The sequence below is a fragment of the Glycine soja genome, chromosome 16 (assembly GCF_004193775.1).
Source record: "Glycine soja cultivar W05 chromosome 16, ASM419377v2, whole genome shotgun sequence".
NCBI classification, from domain to species: Eukaryota; Viridiplantae; Streptophyta; class Magnoliopsida; order Fabales; family Fabaceae; genus Glycine; species Glycine soja.
This window is the reverse complement of record NC_041017.1, coordinates 2,051,865-2,071,763: the sequence shown is the minus strand read 5'-3', so window position 1 is coordinate 2,071,763 and position 19,899 is coordinate 2,051,865. Positions and strand designations below refer to the sequence as shown.

General features: G+C 35.1%; 3 protein-coding genes across 4 annotated transcripts; 1 reads left to right on the top strand and 2 right to left on the bottom strand.

Moving 5' to 3' along the window:
- The first annotated feature begins 1,495 nt into the window (after positions 1 to 1,495).
- LOC114390666 (calcium-transporting ATPase, endoplasmic reticulum-type-like) lies at positions 1,496 to 7,773 on the top strand. 2 transcript variants are annotated; one of them, XM_028351487.1, is made up of 8 exons: positions 1,496 to 1,850; positions 2,253 to 3,762; positions 3,845 to 3,966; positions 4,712 to 4,990; positions 5,107 to 5,490; positions 5,967 to 6,076; positions 6,156 to 6,384; positions 6,939 to 7,773. In XM_028351487.1, the coding sequence occupies exons 2-8, from the start codon at positions 2,277 to 2,279 to the stop codon at positions 7,500 to 7,502; spliced, it is 3,174 nt and encodes a 1,057-aa protein (XP_028207288.1). In that variant the 5' UTR covers positions 1,496 to 1,850; positions 2,253 to 2,276; the 3' UTR covers positions 7,503 to 7,773. The 2 variants fall into 2 exon arrangements, with proteins under 2 accessions (XP_028207288.1, XP_028207289.1); XM_028351488.1 differs by having other exon boundaries at positions 1,837 to 1,948.
- An 839-nt stretch (positions 7,774 to 8,612) lies between these two features.
- LOC114390163 (pentatricopeptide repeat-containing protein At5g08510-like) lies at positions 8,613 to 10,778 on the bottom strand. The gene is made up of 2 exons (XM_028350865.1): positions 9,757 to 10,778; positions 8,613 to 9,313 (listed from the first exon to the last, which is right to left on the bottom strand). Exons 1-2 carry the CDS (start codon positions 10,684 to 10,686, stop codon positions 8,705 to 8,707), a joined length of 1,539 nt encoding a protein of 512 aa, XP_028206666.1. The 5' UTR covers positions 10,687 to 10,778; the 3' UTR covers positions 8,613 to 8,704.
- An 860-nt stretch (positions 10,779 to 11,638) lies between these two features.
- On the bottom strand, positions 11,639 to 18,654 carry LOC114390528 (U-box domain-containing protein 44-like). The gene is made up of 5 exons (XM_028351284.1): positions 18,361 to 18,654; positions 15,867 to 17,243; positions 14,981 to 15,284; positions 14,177 to 14,670; positions 11,639 to 13,203 (listed from the first exon to the last, which is right to left on the bottom strand). The coding sequence occupies exons 2-5, from the start codon at positions 17,085 to 17,087 to the stop codon at positions 12,208 to 12,210; spliced, it is 3,015 nt and encodes a 1,004-aa protein (XP_028207085.1). The 5' UTR covers positions 17,088 to 17,243; positions 18,361 to 18,654; the 3' UTR covers positions 11,639 to 12,207.
- Between the last annotated feature and the right edge of the window lie 1,245 nt (positions 18,655 to 19,899).

Below are 19,899 nucleotides of genomic sequence, written 5' to 3'. Positions count from 1 at the left end.
TGGTTCAGTACGTGCCACGGCAATGTTAAAATGAAAAGTTTGCAAATAAATAAATGAATATTAAATTTTTATGAGTATATGATAGGAAAATAAAGTGAAAAAATTAGAGAAAAATATAACATTTAATATTATCAATGTATTTTCATAATAATTTTTAATAATAACTTTAACTTATAAAACTGACCTTTAAAACACACATTTTATTTAATATTTATTTCTAAGTAATTTAAAAATAATGTGTACTTAATATTTTTATACCAAGTACTCATGCGCACATAATTAAAAAAACATAGAAGAATTAAATTTTAGTTTAGTTTTTACATATTGCTAGCATAAAAAAATTTATATGATCAGTTAATTAAAAATTATCTTACACATAATTTTTAAAATAATTGTTATAAAATAAACAATATTAACAAATATATATATATAGTAATCATAGATAATATAAATTATCTTTACATTATTGGTGCATTTCAATTAATTTCTTGAAGTTATTTAATAGTATCTTTTTGGTCAAAAGTTGTTATAAATGATTTTATTTTATTAAAAATACGTACATTTTTTCAATTTAAGGGATCTCATTGGGTTACGATGACTCAAACAAAAACTCCTTTTTAACAAGTCAGCTAAATTTATTATTTATTATAAATTTTAAAAGTCAATCCCCAACATAAAAATGATAAAATAGAACTAGAAAACAAGCATTACCATTTTCAGATTGATAATGTTGTTGTGTACTCCCACTACCTGCAGACACCGCGTTCACCAACCTTTCTGTCACCCTTTTCTTACCTTGAATTATTGTTCTTTACAATTTTTTAATCATAGTTTTTGTTCGCAGATCCTTTAACTATTAATATCAATTTCATTTTTAATCACTATTCTCATTTGTCATATCTTGGACGAATCCTTAAGCAACAAATTAGCCGTTCGCTAGTATTATAAGAAATATTGCATCCAAGTATAATAAATTATTCAGGAGGTTACTCAATTATTTGAGAATTTTCAAATAGGTTTTAAAATTATTTTCATTTATGTAATTTTTTAATTAAGTCAATTTTTATATTTACCTCAAATTATTTCAACTTAAATAATCATCTTTGATGTCCTAGTGAAACTGGACTCATCTCCTTAAACAAAGTTTCAAATTATTCAAATCTTATGAATAAAAAAAATACTATTAAAATAAAAGATTTTACTAAAATAATTGAATAGAAATTGAATAGATAATTAGTAATTAATAAAACTGACCACACAAATGTCTAATAACTGTTACATAGTATTTAGTTCAGTCACGAATACCTGAAAGAAGAGTTTATCCATGATAGTAAATGTATTAAAAATAATAAAAGTATAATAAATGCATTTAAAGCAGAATATGATATGAAATTAAGACAAACAAATTTCAAATGTGTAAGTGTAACGTTGCAGTTAATAAATGGTTTTAAGCAAAGTCAAAAGCAGAAAGTGGGGGTGTGCAGTTCATTCCAACTCACGTCTCACGCACCCCTTTAGAAAATTCTAAAGTATAACTGACTGGACTTGAGCACTGGTTATAATAATTTATACTGAAAAAGAAGAAGAAGAATTTTAAAGGCATCAGATTCTGAAATTCTCTTTCAGAGATGAAGGAGTTTCCTAACCCCACAACACAAGAAGATTTATCCAAAGTTGTGTTCAAAGACAATACCAATTGACCAGTGATTAGTCCTCAGTCTTCACAACTTCTATTTCTTGGGCGAAAGGATTTCATTTTCCACCCTCACAGCATCTTTGGAAAATTCCAGGCCATAGCTTTGCTTGGTTTCCAAGCTAAAACAATTCAACGTTTTCTGCTTCTTCTAATGGTACAAATTCTGTTTATTTCCATCTTTGTAACTTAACCAAATATCTTGACTTCACCATGCACTTTATGCTGTTTGTGTGTGTGAGAGAGAGGGATAAGGTACGCAATTTGTCTCCATTTGATGTTCTCACAAGATGTTTTTCATGTACCATAATATAAAAATTTGTCTTCTGCAATCACTTTGTGTCTTTGTCAGTTTACTTCCTGAAAAACAGGAAATACTTTTTTTTTTCTCTCTCTTTTTCTTGTTTTTATGTCCAAGATAACACGGTTGAGATTATTTTCTAGTGTTTATGATCTGTTTAGGGAGTGCTTTGATGTATGTGAATTTTAACAGCATGTGGGATAAGGCTTTTTTTCTTCTTCTGGTTGTTATGACATTTATTTAATGTATAATTTTCAGTGGTGAATTTGGAGAAGCACATACATGAAGGTTTCAATGGAGGAAAAACCATTCCCTGCATGGTCCTGGTCCGTTGAACAGTGTTTGAAAGAGTACGGTGTGAAACTGGACAAGGGTCTGAGTACTTATGAGGTTCAGAAGCGGCTCGAAAAGTATGGTTGGAATGAGTTAGCAAAGGAGAAGGGAAAACCCTTGTGGGAACTTGTGTTGGAACAATTTGATGACATGCTGGTGAAGATACTTTTGGCTGCAGCCTTCATATCATTTCTCTTGGCTTACTTTCACGGAAGTGACTCGGAGGAGTCCGGATTCGAGGCATATGTGGAGCCGCTCGTGATAATTTTGATTCTGGTTCTTAATGCAATTGTTGGGGTTTGGCAAGAGAACAATGCAGAGAAGGCCCTTGAAGCTCTCAAAGAGTTGCAATGTGAGTCCGGAAAAGTGTTAAGGGATGGCTATTTTGTGCCTGATTTGCCTGCAAGAGAGCTTGTTCCTGGTGATATCGTGGAGCTGCATGTTGGAGATAAGGCCCCCGCTGACATGAGAGTTGCGGCTTTGAAAACCTCGATATTGAGGGTTGAGCAAAGTTCTTTAACCGGAGAAGCAATGCCGGTTCTCAAGGGAACAAATCCTGTTTTCTTGGATGACTGTGAGTTGCAGGCTAAAGAGAACATGGTGTTTGCAGGCACCACTGTTGTCAATGGGAGTTGTGTTTGCATTGTTATCACCACAGGAATGGACACTGAAATTGGAAAGATACAGAAGCAGATACATGAGGCTTCTCAGGAGGAGAGTGACACCCCTTTGAAGAAGAAGCTGGATGAGTTTGGTAACAGGCTTACCACTGCAATTGGGCTAGTTTGTCTCATTGTTTGGGTTATTAATTACAAGAATTTCATTTCTTGGGATGTTGTGGATGGATGGCCCTCAAACATCAAATTTTCATTCCAAAAGTGTACCTACTATTTCAAAATTGCTGTTGCCCTTGCTGTTGCTGCTATCCCTGAAGGCCTTCCTGCTGTTATCACAACTTGTTTAGCACTCGGTACACGGAAAATGGCTCAAAAGAATGCAATTGTGAGAAAGCTTCCAAGTGTGGAAACTTTGGGATGTACCACTGTGATATGTTCAGACAAAACTGGCACTTTGACAACAAATCAGATGGCTGTGACAGAGTTCTTTACTTTGGGAGGGAAAACCACTGCTTCTAGACTCATTGGTGTTGAAGGCACAACTTATGATCCTAAGGATGGGGGCATTGTTGATTGGGGTTGCTATAACATGGATGTCAATTTGCAAGTCATGGCTGAAATATGTGCTGTTTGTAATGATGCCGGGATTTACTTCGACGGTCGCCTTTTTAGAGCCACAGGTTTGCCTACTGAAGCTGCTCTCAAAGTTTTGGTTGAAAAAATGGGAGTTCCAGATGCAAAGTCAAGGAACAAAATTCGCGATAATACAGAACTTGCTGCAAACAACATGATGAATGGCAACACTGTGGTGAAGTTAGGTTAGCAGATGGACTTGAACTTTATGTCATAAGTGCTATAGTGCTAGGAGTAACAAAGTATTGTTTAAACTTTGCTGTACAGGATGCTGTGAGTGGTGGAATAAAAGATCCAAAAAGGTAGCTACTTTGGAGTTTGATCGAATTCGGAAGTCGATGAGTGTCATTGTTCGTGAACCAAATGGTCAAAATCGGCTTCTTGTCAAGGTGACTTGATCTGATGCTTTATCACCACCATGGCTTTTATCAGAAAAGAAATGATCAACGGTTGTTTGAACTGAAGCGTATTACTATGCACAGAAAGTAGCATACTTAAAATACGTATTTACAATTGGACCTTATATAAAACCATTTATTATCATTTGAAAGAAGAAATGATATTCTGCTACATAGTTAAAAGACATTCCCTAAAGATCTTTCAGGATTTTAGTATGTTTTCTACTTTGCTTTCAGTGAAATTTACTTAAACAAGTAGAAATGACAGGCGAAGTAGAAATGGAAAGGTTAACGTGGTTTGAATATGATTCAAGTTGGGCAGCAAGGGGCCAAAAGGGGTTTGTGATGCTGAGCCAGATTATTGAGTTCTTATGATTCAAATTTTGACAGTGACTATTTTGTCTCGTGTCATAACATTTTTTTTTAATGATTACTACTTTCTTTGCGTGATGTTATTATGTATTATTTTTCGTTTTTTAATTCTTGAACTCACATTTTTCAGTTCTCACTAACATTATGGCCTTTGATTTGTGTCTCATTAATTCTTAACTTGTGGGGTATGTTTCAATAGCTAGAACAAGAAAGATTATCTTTATCTGGCGTTAATAGTAAAATGTCTCCTTGAGTAAAAATTGAGAGTTGTTTTGATATTCCCTATTCACAAACTGGGACTTTTTTCTATGCCTGGTTTCATCTAGTGCTGCTTTTTTTAAGTTCAAAAGTAATTGAATCTCAGGGTGCTGTTGAGAGTTTACTGGAGCGTAGTTCACATGTGCAACTTGCTGATGGATCTGTGGTTCCAATAGATGATCAATGCAGGGAACTACTTCTTCAAAGACTCCAGGAGATGAGTTCAAAGGGATTGCGTTGCTTGGGTTTCGCATATAACGACGACTTAGGAGAATTTTCAGACTATTATGCTGACACTCATCCTGCACACAAGAAATTGCTTGATCCAACACACTACTCATCCATTGAAAGTGATCTAGTTTTTGTTGGCATTATTGGTTTAAGAGTAAGTTTGTGCCATTACTTATGGATCAATGAATCAATCAATGATCACTCTTTTGTGATGCAACTTTTTGAGGACATTCATTTAGTTCATAATAATTGTGTATTTGTCTTGATCAGGACCCTCCTCGTGAGGAAGTTCACAAAGCAATTGAGGATTGTAAGGAAGCTGGCATTAGAGTTATGGTGATAACTGGAGATAATAAGTCAACAGCAGAGGCTATTTGTAGGGAAATCAAATTGTTCTCTAAAGATGAGGATCTCACAGGGCAAAGTTTGACTGGTAAGGAATTCATCTCATTTTCTCCTTCAGAACAAGTTAAAATATTGTTGAGACCTGGAGGCAAGGTTTTCTCTCGAGCTGAGCCTAGACACAAGCAAGAAATTGTTAGACTACTGAAGGAAATGGGAGAGATTGTTGCAATGACTGGAGATGGTGTAAATGATGCACCTGCTCTTAAGCTTGCCGACATAGGGATTGCTATGGGCATCACTGGGACAGAGGTGACATAACTTTTGCTATAGTGGGGTGCAACTAACTTTGTTTTATGTCAATGTCATACTCATATCATGACCCTTCCATTTCTTTCTTCTTTTTTTCTCTTGTGGCATTGTATTTATGTTAGTATTGTCATAATAAGTTGAGATGTATATTTCCATGTACAAATGTTCTTTAGATACTATTGGTGCTGTTTTCCAATCAGAATTGGAGTTTCATCTTAGTAATCAGTTTAACAAAGGTTTGTACTAAATGCCAACATAAATTATCAAGGTGAAATTCCAATTCTGATCGAAAAGCAACACTAAAGAACCTTAAGGAACAGTATCTAAGTTTTTCCTATTTCTTTTCTTCAGAAACATCACCATAAAGTGTGAATTGTATATTGACTAAAAATAAATTGAGACCTGATATGGGTCTACTTGGACTTCTTAGCATTCTGATTGGAAGTTCAATAACCTTGTCTACTAAAACACAACAGGTTGCAAAAGAAGCTTCAGATATGGTGCTTGCAGATGACAATTTTAGTACCATAGTTTCAGCTGTTGCTGAGGGTCGCTCTATTTATAATAACATGAAGTCATTTATCAGGTATGTTATGTCTCTTGGTATTTCATTTTGAATATGATTTATCTACACCAATCCTTCACATTTACTCAATCTTCTTCAGGTACATGATATCATCCAATGTTGGGGAAGTAATATCCATATTCTTGACTGCTGCTCTGGGGATCCCAGAATGCATGATTCCAGTGCAACTTCTGTGGGTGAATTTGGTGACTGATGGTCCACCTGCAACAGCTCTTGGTTTTAACCCTGCTGATATTGATATCATGCAGAAACCACCTCGCAGAAATGATGATCCTCTAATAAGTTCTTGGGTTCTTTTCCGTTATCTGGTACGTTTTGCCCAAGTCTCTTCTCAATTTAATGCACAACTTTGCATGTCTATGCTAAAGCATTCTCATTGTGGACAAAACTTAGATGCAATTCCTTACAATTTTTTCGTGGAATTTGAGTTTCAAATCTGTTCTCCAATTGAAATTCGAGTTTCATTTCTTTAACCTATGTTAACTTTTAATGCAAATTTTTATTACGAGAATTATTGAAGTGAAACTCCAGTTATGATTGAGGAAAAATATGAAAAGTATTTAAGGAATTGCATCTAAGTTTTGTTCATTTATAAATTCTAATCTTCTTTTTTGGTGAAAAAAACAGTTTTTATAAATTCTATACAATATCAGTGTAAAAGTTTTTTTACTGTCAAGTGTCAACTAATAAAAAAATTATGATATGTATGATTTTTAAGGTAATTATTGTCAAAGTCAACAAACTAACCATATATGTTAGTTTGTAATTATTAGGTGAGAGTGTAAAATGTTCAATGTACGTTCATACGCAATTTTTTACTCTTGTATTTATCACATGGTAACGAAACTAATGCTCATGACAGGTAATTGGTTCCTATGTGGGACTAGCCACAGTTGGCATTTTTGTCTTGTGGTACACTCAAGCATCTTTTCTTGGCATCAACCTTGTGAGTGATGGTCACACAATCATAGAATTGTCCCAGCTTCGCAACTGGGGGGAGTGTCCCTCATGGTCTAATTTCACCATTGCTCCATTTGAGGTTGCTGGGGGTAGATTGATCACATTTTCAAATCCATGTGATTATTTCTCAGTTGGCAAAGTAAAGGCCATGACCCTCTCTCTCTCAGTCTTGGTGGCAATTGAGATGTTTAACTCTTTGAATGCCCTCTCAGAAGAGAATAGCTTGAGGAAACTACCACCTTGGAGGAACCCTTGGCTTTTGGTGGCTATGTCAATATCATTAGGACTACATTGCCTCATACTCTACACCCCATTCCTTGCAGAAGTGTTTGGTGTTATTCCACTTAGTTTGAACGAGTGGTTTATGGTACTTTTGATATCAGCACCTGTTATTCTTATTGATGAGATTCTAAAGTTAGTGGTGAGGAGTCATAGAAGGTTGTTGACTAAGGAGAAAGAAGCATGAAGTCTCAGGCACATGGCCACTATAGGAAGCAATAAAAGATGGAGATAGGATGATAAAGTATCAAGCCAAATTCTTTGATATATTCTTTTCTCTAGCCTTTAGGAAAACTACAGCTCATTAATTTATGGCAAGAAATTTGTCACTTTTTATGATTATTACAGTAAGTATATCTTTTATGAACATTTTGTTCAATTGCTCTCTTTTACTTTTTTCCTTTGAGAAAAATCTAAATGTTGAGTCAAAGGAACAAAGAAAGAGGAAGTTCTGTTTATATTTTGGTGTACTAAACTTCAAATATATATATATATATATATATATATATATATATATATATATATATATATATATATATAAAGTTTTAGGCTTAGCATATTACCTGCAAGTATTGATGAAAATGCATTTTTTTTTGTCGTTAGATAGGGGAATGCAAGTCGAAAAAAAAAGGCTTTCTACAATTTTTTTTTAAAATATTGATGGTGACTTTTCCCAGCCAGAACCCGTCATCGTCACCAACTAAAAAGAAGTGGCATTGGCCATTTGTGAAGTTGATTACAAAGTCTTGATAATAATGATATTGAGCGATTTCATTTTATTCAAAAGATAGTTATCTTGCAGAGAGAGGCAAAGAAATTACGATTGGTTTTTCGAATTATGAATCTTCCTTTAAACTCTTTCATAATATATATTTCATGAAGCTTGATAGGCTGTTAGACTTAGTGTGCAAAAAATGGATATTTTTATTCAGTAGTAATACATTAAATTAATCTCTAAAATTATAAGCACCAGTCCATTTAATTCCTATAATTATGAGAGAAAAAAACCTATGGCTTGTTTGATTCTCTTTTCACCTTTTAGTTTTAAAACTGTTTTCTAAAATTATTTTATGCTATTTACCAGTTAATTTCTCAAAAAAAATATCAAGTTTTGAATTTTTTTTTAAAAAAAGTGTTTTTAAAAAAATGACTGATAGTTGCTAATTTCAATGACTAAATTTTCCTTTTTCGTGATTCTAGGGACTAAAATGACTAGCAAATGTAATTTAAGGATTAATTTGATACTTTATTCTTATTTTATTTTTGACCATTGAATCTGTGATTATTAAAAACTGAGTAAATGCCAACACATTTGCTTGGCCAAAATGGGAATGGAGGAAAATTTCAAGGTTACAAGTTTGGGGTATCCACTATGATTAATCTTAATCCCTATGAATAGTTGCTCAAATCAAGATCCAAATGACATTCAAATGCACTTCTATTAAGCTTTATCATTTCATAAACTCCATCAAGCAAGGCAAAAATTTCGTTGCTTTCAGGATGTGATCTATCTTCCACAATGAACTTATGCAGTTGGCCTCCCTCTTCAATGAAACTATGTCCAGCTGACTTTGTAATTTTGCTTCCCTTCATCACTTTCCTGAGCTTTGCAACTCCATCCCATTGGCCAGCTGATGCATAAATGTTGGAAAGAATGACATAGTTTCCTGGATTCCAAGGCTCAAGTGCAAATAGAGACTCGGCTGCAATCTCAGCCAGCTCAACATTATCATGGAAGCTGCAAGCTCCCAATAGAGCTCCCCATATCACTGAGTCTGGTTTCATGGGCATTCTTTGTATTACCTCATAAGCTTCTCTCAATTGCCCGGCACGGCCTAGGAGATCAACCATGCATCCATAGTGTTCTAGTTTGGGAATAATGTTGAAGGATGTGGTCATTGACTTGAAGATATGCCTGCCTTTTTCAACCATGCCTCCATGAGTACATGCCAAGAGGAGCCCCACAAATGTCACATCATCAGGTGAAGTTCCTTCTCCCTGGCACCATCAGTGCATGCGCACATGGTTAGTATCATTTACAACTTCTCAAGGTTCAAAATCACTGCTTCATGGACCATGGTTTAAAAGGGTCTATTATGAAATCTGTGGAGGAAATGGTTAAACTATTTACTTAGTTCCTATAGTTGTACTCATTTTAAGTTTTATTCCCTTTACAAGAAAATGATAAGTTTTAGTCCCTACACAGTTTTTGTAATGGTTTATCATCGCTAGAAAAATTTTGCAGCGGTCTTATACCAGCAAAATGTTTTCTTTTGTATTATCAATTGGGATCAAAACTCAACTTTTTATGCATGTGTAAGAACTAAAACTTACAGTTTTCTTGTATAGGGGGGACTAAACATAAAATGGAGACAACTAAAAGGACCGGATCAATAATTTAACCAGAGGAAATTAAGAACAAGGCCAACCAAACTGCTTACCAGCATTTGATCATAAAGCTTAAGGGTCTTGCAACATTCTCCATGGACAGCCAAACCCATGATCATTGAATTCCAAGAGCACAAGTTTCTCAAGCTGCCAATCTCATTGAACACCTTCCAAGCAACATCAATCTTACCACATTTTGCATACATCTCCAACACAGCATTGCTCACATATAAATTCTTAAAGAACCCATTCTTCCTTGCGTATGCTTCAACCCTCTGCCCAATCTCCAGTGCTCCAAGATTTGCAAAAGCTGGAAAAATGCTTGCCAAGGTTACTGCATTGGGCATCATCCCTTTCTCCTGCTCCATCCTCAGGAACAACCCCAAAGCCTCCCCGTACTTTTTGCTCCGCGAGTAACCTGATATCATGGTGGTCCATGACACCACATTCCTAGAAGGCATCAATCTAAACAATTCCAAAGCTACATCCATATCACCAAATCTTGCATGCCCAGCCATCATAGCATTCCACGTGGGCACCCCTCTCACAGGCATTTGATCAAACAGTTTGCGTGCCAGCTCCAAAGTACCAACTTTTGTATACATGTCAAGCAAAGCAGTGGCTGCAAAGAGGTCAGGTTCAAAGCCTGATTTGATGAAATGGGTATGGAGCATTTGGCCAAGGGATGGGGAAGAAAGGGAGGTGCATGCAGAGAAGAGAAAGTTGAAAGTGTGTTGGTTTGGTAGGAAGCTATGAAGGAGCATTTGGGAGTAAAGGGAGAAACATTGGTGTTGGTGTTGAGGGTGGGAGGAGTAGGCTTGAATGAGCTTGTTGTAGAGGAAAAGGGTTGGCTTTGGGGAATGGTGCAACACCTTGTGTGCATAGTGAAGGTTTGGGATTTCAAGTAGCTTCTCAATAAGGATTTTGGTCTGGTCTATGCCATTTCTTAGAGTGTAACCATGAATTTGCTTCACTTGCCTCATTACATCACAAATCTTTTTTTGGTTTGAGTTGAGTTCCTCAAATGTTGGAAACTTGGAAGTTGTTTGTTTGCCTCGTATAAATGTCACTTCTAATCTCAGTTTGGTTGGTTTAACTTGTTTAAAAGCCCATAATTTAATTATTGAGTAAATAGTATAATGACAGGTGTAGTATTAATATTATTGTTGCAATGCTACGTTACTTGATCGTATAGGGCAAATTTCAATTTAAGTATTTAACATTAAAAAAATCAGTTATACTCTGATGTAGTCTTTAAATTATTAAAATCAATATTAACAACAATTTTATTCAAATGCTATATTCTTAAATTGAAGTTTACGACTTAAAATAAGACATCATAACGGAATGGTACTATTACAGTATAATATATAGAACTTATAATCATCCGAAGAGTGAAACCACTCATCAACTATGTACAATTTACACCAATCAAATTAAGTTTATTTATTAAACAAGTTGGACTTTTATATTTTTATTATAGAAGTTAACTTCTAGATCATTTAAAAAACTTTAAAAATGTAAGATTGACCTATTTAAATAAAACAAATAACAACAACATGAGAGCCAATAATAATATAAAAACATGTGTGCATCAAAATAACAACTTCGAATTTATGTGTAGTTATACTTCTTGACTCGTGCTATGCTTTTGCTTGCTCCACAATTGCTTTGCTCCTCCAATAGTCTGTTACTGTATGCTTGAAGGGAGTGCTTATTGAAAATCACAAAAAAATGTGAATTTTACTTTTGATTTAATGAACTTCACTCATAATTTTGCAACTTTCAAAAAATTTAATCAATAATAAAGAATATGTTAAAAATAAAGCGTTAGAAGTGTGTTAGTGACACTCTTTAAATGAATATTATGCATATGATTACCAGACTTCACATGCATAATATTATAGTGCAGTTATAGTTAACAACACAACATCATAACAAAGAGATGACTGCCATACTCCTTGTCAAATATCTCTCTACCTTTTCACTGTATAAGAAGAATCACAATGAGTTCGAATAGCAAAGAATACAATTATTAAAGAAAAGGGATTTTTTTATTACTTTTACACCAAGCAGTGACAACAATCAATCTTCAAAGTTACAAGTTATACTATTTGAGACGTTTAATGTAGGCCTCAAATAAATCCCTGCATGTCCAATGGCGCTAATTCCTTGACACATTAACAGCCCCAACAGAACATTGGTCACAACTCACAATGGTTCAAGAGCTAAAGGGACACTTCATGAGAACTAGCCAAGTGCACACTTGCAAAGATTTTTGGTCAAATGGTTACAACAGATTGAGGAACACCATGTGAGGTTCTCCTGGTATGTGAAACAATGTTGTTGCTTTGAGGAAAGCAGTTATCTCTGTTATAAAAGGCTCCATTTCCTGTCCAAGCATGTAGTTGATGTCATGCACAATGCATCAAGAGAAGGTTACTCCACAACATGGTTAGCTACCTAGCTTAGCTCAGTACACAAACTTGAACCAACATTTTTCTTTAGAAATATGAAGATTGATCGTGAAGCACGTTCAAATGTGCCAATATTCTAGCTGACATGGACCTAACACTACCATTACCCCTCTGAGTTAAGTCAACTAGAGGCATTTGAGCTGAGGCTCCATACATCTGTTTGTATTCGACCAGCCGAAAAATCCTTTCCAAAGCATGTAGAGACTTCTCCTGCAAGCCAGGGGAGGTGGAGCCAAGGTATCTTATTATTAGTGGTATGGCATTTGCTTCTGAAAGCACTTTACTACCACTCTGAAGTCTTTCACCTTCAATTAATGTTAATAGAGCGTCCAAAGAAGCCTCACAAACTCCGGGATCAGGTTCCCCAAGAGTCCTTGTGAGTGGTCCAACTGCATTAGCCTCCAAAAGGCAAAATGATGATTTGACTGAGCATATTCCTTCATGAACCATGCAGCCAATGTCAGCAGGAGCTGAGAAACACCACAGTCCTTTGCGCTTTGATATTGGCCGGCTCAGCTTAAATGAGCTTTTAGAAAATTGAGCAAGAGACTGTGCCACGCGTTGCTTTGTCAAGTTTGTTCCATTTTCAAGCAGCTGCACTAAAAGAGTCATGATCCCAGTTTCAGCTGCACTTTTTTGCCATTCCAAGTTTGTTGGAACTGTAAAACGACATAGGGCACCAATGGCATTCTCTACTAAGTTATTCCTTTGATGATCTCTGTTTTCCCCATTTTGGACGTAAGTTTTAATGATTGGCAGTGCACCAGCATCCAAAAGCCATTGAGTTATCTGGTCAACTTCGGGAAGATAGCATATTATTCCCATGGCAGAAAGTATTTCCTCTTCATCAGATGGAGATTTTATGATCTGGAGTAGAGTATTAATGCATTTCTGATTCACATGCTCCTGTATGATGCCTTCGTCACAACTCTCTACCAAGCAAGAAAACAACTTTACAGCACTTGCTCGTAGGTTTAGGTTTTCATTCTCACACAGTTGAACCAATTCTGGAACCGCTGAGCACTGTGCATAAATAAGCAAACTAATTCAATTATGGTATACTTTCATGCAACAAAAACTGGAAAAGTGAAGGAGTCAGAAACACATCAAGTGAACTCAAAGCCAAACACTGGAAATTTTGGTCCTCAATCCGCCAAATATTGGCATAGCCATGACCATAAGGTATATCTATACATGTATGGGTGTATGTATTAACTCTGGCATAAGGTATAACTGTACGCGTTATATTGGCATAGCTTATACTAGAAAATTAGTCCCAACACCTCAACATATCTTCATTAGAAACTACATGAAACCCCAAAAGAACAATGGCATAAGCATGGAAAGAAAAGTGGGATGAAAAACAATTCAGAAGACTAGTAGCAAGTTATGACACGATCATCACCTATCCGATATCAGTCATGACATTAATATTAAAGAATGAAAATCGGGAAATTAAGGAAATATGAGAACAAGTTTGTTTATATCATATCTAAGCCAAATGTAATTAATTACTAAACTTAATTGAGTGCTTACAAGAAAACTCTGAAAGCAATTGCTTCCTGGATGCTTGCTCAATTAAGCATGCAATATTCATAAGGCTATAATCTACCCAGCGTTGTCTTTGCTCTTTAGTTAATAGAAAGTTACACCTAGATGCATGATGTCTTAAGTAATCAGCAATTTCGTGCCTTGAAAATCTTGAACAGGCAGGAGTTTCATTTGACAGAAAGACTCGGTCTATTGATAGCATCAAGTTTTTGTTCTTTTCTAACTGAAAGATATTTGCCAAGTGTCTTAAACATGATTATCAGGATAGACACTTAGACAGTAAGATGGATCTTTTAGAACTTAAATGTTGATGCCTAGCTCTTTTCTATATGTCTTGGCATTGACAATGTTGAGTGATTTGCCTATTTAGTGCACTAGAGTCATGATTCAACAGAAAAACATTTCTAGCTGTTGTCGGTGCACTTAGTTTCAGTAAGATACATACCTCTATTAGTTTGGTTCTGATAAATGAAGCTGAGGGTGTTTGACACAAGGAATAAAAGGTCTGGATAATGTTTTGTTGCACTTGCACAGCAGACTGTGGGACACTAACTAAATTGAAGAGACGGGAAACATCATCATCAAAATCTAGTAATAAAACAGGTGTTTGGGAATCCTGAGAGATAGTTGATGCAGCAAGTTGCATAATTATGGCTGCTACATCTTCCCACAAACCTGTGGTGTGTAAGCTTTGATTGAAAAGAAGGTTAAGTAGTGGCCGTGCAGCTCCCTGTCTTATCATTTCCTGTCCATTTTTCTTTGAGCTGGATAAATTCTTAAGTGCCTTAATAGCAACAGTTTTCACCTGTAGATCATTATGTAAGAACATGTGAAGAAGAGGAACCAGTACACCACCATCAAATAAGGACTCCCTATTGTGGTCAGTTAACTCCATTTCGGCTAAATTTGTGGCCATAGTCATCTTTACGTCATCTGGTCCTGCATAGAAAGAGGTAGAAACAGCTTATGGTAAAGGCTTGTTCTGACACAATCACCCTTATCTTTTTGTAGCCAACATTCAGATTGATTGAAGTAGTGTTCTTAACTGAAATTTATTCTGTTCTTAGAAACTTAATAACAAAACATAACATACTTCCTTGCACTACTAGTTGCACAAGATAAAAAAATATTTGTGAATCTGATCTTTTATGTTACCTGCGTATCTTTTAAAAGAAAATGAAGAGGGGAAAAAGAATGTGCAATTGAATACTAATACACTGACTCTACTTATGCAGCTTAAAGAATAAACCTGTGGAGAGATGCTGCAATAAATGCTTGAAGTAATTTGTTTTTGCCATCTGTATAACATTCTGAGCGGAGTACGAAAGATTCTCCAATAGCTCTGTTGCATCTCTAGCAGCTTGATTGTCATCTCCACTAGACATGGTCACCAATAGTAGTATGCAACCTTGAACTTTTCCAATGTGTTCTCGTGCCGCATCATATTTGGATAACTCGAGCAGTAACGCCACTGCTAACTTCCTTTCCTCAGGACGACGTCCAAGAGACCGAACAATCGATTCAATTGCATGGTCAGCGGCTGAAATTCTTTTCTGCAGAACAGAAAGTTAAATAGCAACGCTGAATGTCCATTTTGAAATCACATATAGTTCAATACAATCTAAAGTAACATTTAAAAAGGAGATTCAACCATCAATCTTGTAGACAGATAAAAAATAAGTTAAGAAGAAAACAAGGAGGAAAGTTAATTAAAAGAAGAGAAAGGACTAAGGAGTACAAAATGATTAATATTCTAGATAAGTTGATTATCTTTTATTCACAAGCTCATTATTATGGTAGTGTTTTCTAATTTCTGATAGTGGAACTGGATCGATTAGATTCATTAGAAAGGTCCTAACCAATTGGTCCTTGCCTCTAAGATAGTCTGCATCACATATTTACACTAACTTTGAATTTCTTCTCCAGATTCATTTTTCCATGTTTGGTTCCTAGAATCTAGCTTACATGTTATTGAAGCTACAATCACTTTTAACCAAAATGTCTAGAATGCATTTATTTTATCTAAAACTATGGCTGTCATTGATCAATATATCTTTAGAAAGCAAATATTGAATGTAGCAAATTTGCTATGCACCTTGATAAAATATATAAAAGGAGAGTATCAATTTAAGTACCTTAGCGTCTTCATTGTCCTTTGCCAGCATGCCAAGGATGAAAAGAGATAATTTCCTTATATCACGGTTTTTTGACAAAATTTGGATGAGAGTTTGTATGTAATCCTCTAAAATCACCCATTCCCTGTGTTGGTTTTTTTCTTCACACAAAGTCTGAAGAGTTTCCAGATCATGCAGCACTTCTTCATCATTTCCAGATAGGATTTTTTCTTTCAATGTGGCAATTGTAATCATTATATTTCTATCTTTCCACTCTTGTATGGATTGTTTCAACTTTTTGTTAGGTCTCAAAATTGATGTGTCTAAAGGAATCAAGGTCAAGGGGCACAATTTGTTTCCTTCAGCAAACCACTTTTCTATGGCACTTCTCTCAAATGTCTGCCCTGATGAAATTTCTACAGGATCCACCATAACATCCTGGGTGATGGGGCAATAAAATGACTGCAAAGGCTCCATGATTTGAGTACCCAAAGATTGGCGTTTCGCAAAGTATTTGAGTTCCTTGTCCTTAGTTGATGAAGCTGCATCAGCCCTTTCCAACAAAGCAATGATTTGATCCATTTGCATAGCCTCGGCCAAGTCCTTCCTAACACGCGCATTTTCAATCTCACTCTTAAACTCTTCAAGTTCTATCTTTATTGTTGACCTCTCATTCCCAATCCCAACAGCATCAGTAATGTCAAGTAGCAACTTATTGGCGTAGGAACGGTCAACATTGTTTTCCCTTATCCCTGACTCGATTTTCTCTAAAATCTCTTCTTCAGCTAGAGCTGCCTTAAATCCAGCTGTCTTCATATCTTCGCATAGCTTTTCAATTTCTTCACCTATTCCTGAAGAAAGTCCTGTTGTGGCTAAAGGAAGAAGACCAAGTGCCCTACTCAGCTGTTTTGTGTGGTTTTCTAAGCTCTTAGCTATGGACCTGCAGTTCATTAGTAGATAAAACTTACTCTTCTTGCTGCAATCTAGACATAGTTGGTTTGCATCTTTAATTTCTTTATTCATGATCTCAATGGTGCGGTTGAACCTCTCAGAATCACTGACTTTTCCTTTCCTCAATTCTTCTAAGACTGGCTTAATTCTTTCCATGTAAGCAGCAAGTTCCTTAAAACTATCCTTTTGCACAAGGACATCATTGGCAGTAACTAGGAAGTCAGCAATGGTATCTACAGTTTGAGAAATGGCCGTTCCGGTAGGACCAGATAACACATCTAGAACCATCATTTTGTAACACAACTTAGGCAAGGAAATAAGGCCCTTTTCCTTCCCATGAAATAAGAATACTGTTACTAATATTGGCAGAAGGGAGGCAGAAATTTCCCAAAAACTCTGATGGATACGCTCCCATACTCAGTCTAATTCAATTCCAAATGCCTAAATCTGGTACCAATATATTAAAAAAAAAGAGCTAATCAGATTCATTTTCTACATTGAACTAATGATAAATTATGAGTAAACAGTCAAATTAGTCCCAAAAAGTTATTTGACTGTCAAATTAGTTCTTGAATGAGCGAAATTATGTTTAAGGTTCTTGAATGTGCATTTTCAGTTATATAATTCCCTACAACAAGAATCCTATAAACTAACTTGACTAAAGGAATACACATTAATTAAACAATTAAAAGCACATTCAGAGATACCACGAATTTAAGTTTCATAATCCAGAGAGAAACATGACCGATGGTATATCTTTCAGAGACTAATTAAACTGTTTACTCAATAAATTATTATCATAAACTAGTATACATTTAATGTCTCAGTTAGTTTGGGACGATATTATGAATAAAGAAATCACACTAAACTTCGAACAAATATTGACAATCTCTTGAGCTGATAAAAAAATAAGTCACATTTCTCATTTTACTGTTTTTCAGCACAAGCAACAGATTCTGGACTTGACATCATGTCCAGCTCATTGCTGTAAGGAAGGAAGAAGAGCAAATTGAGATGAATCAAGAACCTAAAATTGCTTTGACTACATTCATACATACAAGTTGATCTTCTCCAATCTACAATGTTCTGTGGCAAAGAAAAATGGTCATGCCATTATGAATTTTGAAGAACTGAGTCCAAGGAGGATAAAGTTGACTTGACTAGTTGACAACCCTTTCTTTTCCATGTAATTCTGGGATGCCGAATATAATGCCACTCTTAAGTTATCTTTCTCCAATCTCCATTAACATTTTCTCAGTTCCCAAACAAAAAAAGACAAATTCATCTCCCAAAAAAGCTAGTTCCTCCACCCCAAACTACAGAATTGCATCCCCTTCCTACATACCTACTCTTTTTGGTTAGGCAACAACATCAATCACAAAAAAAAAAAAACATGGATTTGGTTACTACCATCTGCAGGTGAACCAAGTATCTTATATTATACCAAAAACATACAGTAAACGAGATGTCAAGAAAGCTAAAAAAAGGTGGGGTGACCCCATTGACATGTATGTTCTGATTTCTTGAACAAGCAACAAAGGGAAGAGTCAAAGTCAACACATACCTGAGGGAGCCATGAGGATTGAGAAACCCCGTTTCAGCAAAGACAACTACAACATAACTTTCCCTGAGAAACTAGATCCTATATCACAGAGGCTGAGATTACAATATTTGAAAGAGCTTAAAAATTGAAAGAGGTTGAATTGTGTTGTGTTGTATTGTATGGTGTTCATCCAATGTTTTTTTTTTTTCTCTACTATCCCAACAAGAGGTCTCCCTTGTCTAAGTCTAGAGGACTTTTCCATCTCATTTCCAAGCTTGCCCTGGCTTCGTTTGACCAGCCACATAGTAAAGTTTCTCAGCTGCATAAGGTTTACCATTATTATTATTACTTTTTTAATCCTTACAAAGTTTAGGCGACTTCAAATTTTTGTATCTAATCAGATCACGACAAATTCATGACTTATTGAACTATCTATAGATTGATTATTTATGAACAAAATGTTTGTATTGACAGTGATAATCGAACTTTTGTTGATCCATCATCATTATTTATTATTATTATTTCATTGTGTCATGTATGCATAAATATAAATACAAATATAATAATTACCGGCCCCGTGCAACATGGTTCTCGAAAAATATTGACCATGTTGGATGAATGAGCCTTTGAAACAATATCCGTGGAATATAATAATATAAAAGTCACTGCTGAATAGAAAATTCTGAGATGTAACTGTTTTAATTTTTAAATATGAAGAAGAGTTTTGTATAACATCTCATTTTTTAAATAAATTAATATATATATATATATATATATATATATATTTAAAAATAAATAGAGTTTTAGAAAAATAATGAGTTTTTTTAATCAAATAAATAAAAAGAAATAACTTTATTAATTAAAATAATGATTTTAAGATAAATAAAATAAACATGTTCTTAGAAAATAAAAAGAATATTTTATTTACTCATTTGATAGACAATAAAATATAGCTTTTTTTATAAAATAATAAAATAAATAAAAATAGAGTAAATAATAGATTGAAAGTACCCTAGTTATAAATAGAGTCGTATTAGGTCAATTTTTACATTTACGATACTTCACGATATGTCTCTATGCTCTCTCTCCTCCTCTCAAATTCGTTTTCTCTTCCCCTTCTGCCAAAACCCTTTCTTTTGAAGTTTGAACACCGGATTCGGAACTTATTTTCGCACATCCCCATAGATGGGATTTGCGAGATTATGTTTGTGGTGAGAGAAATGTCTCTTACACATAGTTCTTTTTTTCTCGCATACATTCAAATCTGTCTTAGTAAAACTAAGATCCCAAACTCGTTAACCATTGGATCGTGAAATAATGACTGCGGTTAGAGAAATGTTCCTCACATAGAGGAAATGGAAACTCAAATCCCTTATCCTTCACTCTAACACTTGGAAACCCTAACAGAACAACCAGAGGAAAAACTTGAGGAATCTTAGGGAACCGCTAGAGATGTCGCTATCGCTGTCGAACTACACACGTGAGTCGACTTAGAGGTAAGAAATGAATTTATCGCAATTGGGGTTAGAATAAACATTTGTAGGGATCCTTAGAGGATCA

What these genes read in the sequence shown, in the direction of transcription:
- LOC114390666 (XM_028351487.1), top strand. Translation starts at nt 2,277, where the DNA reads ATGAAGGTTTCAATGGAGGAAAAACCATTCCCTGCATGGTCCTGGTCC. An exon ending in TTGGCATTATTGGTTTAAGA is followed by an intron (nt 4,991 to 5,106) that starts GTAAGTTTGTGC and finishes TGTCTTGATCAG; the next exon opens with GACCCTCCTCGTGAGGAAGT. An exon ending in AACATGAAGTCATTTATCAG is followed by an intron (nt 6,077 to 6,155) that starts GTATGTTATGTC and finishes AATCTTCTTCAG; the next exon opens with GTACATGATATCATCCAATG.
- LOC114390163 (XM_028350865.1), bottom strand. Translation starts at nt 10,686, where the DNA reads ATGAGGCAAGTGAAGCAAATTCATGGTTACACTCTAAGAAATGGCATA. An exon ending in AGCTTTATGATCAAATGCTG is followed by an intron (nt 9,314 to 9,756) that starts GTAAGCAGTTTG and finishes TGATGGTGCCAG; the next exon opens with GGAGAAGGAACTTCACCTGA.
- LOC114390528 (XM_028351284.1), bottom strand. Translation starts at nt 17,087, where the DNA reads ATGATGGTTCTAGATGTGTTATCTGGTCCTACCGGAACGGCCATTTCT. An exon ending in AGGACAATGAAGACGCTAAG is followed by an intron (nt 15,285 to 15,866) that starts GTACTTAAATTG and finishes TCTGTTCTGCAG; the next exon opens with AAAAGAATTTCAGCCGCTGA. An exon ending in TCAGAACCAAACTAATAGAG is followed by an intron (nt 13,204 to 14,176) that starts GTATGTATCTTA and finishes ATTTATGCACAG; the next exon opens with TGCTCAGCGGTTCCAGAATT.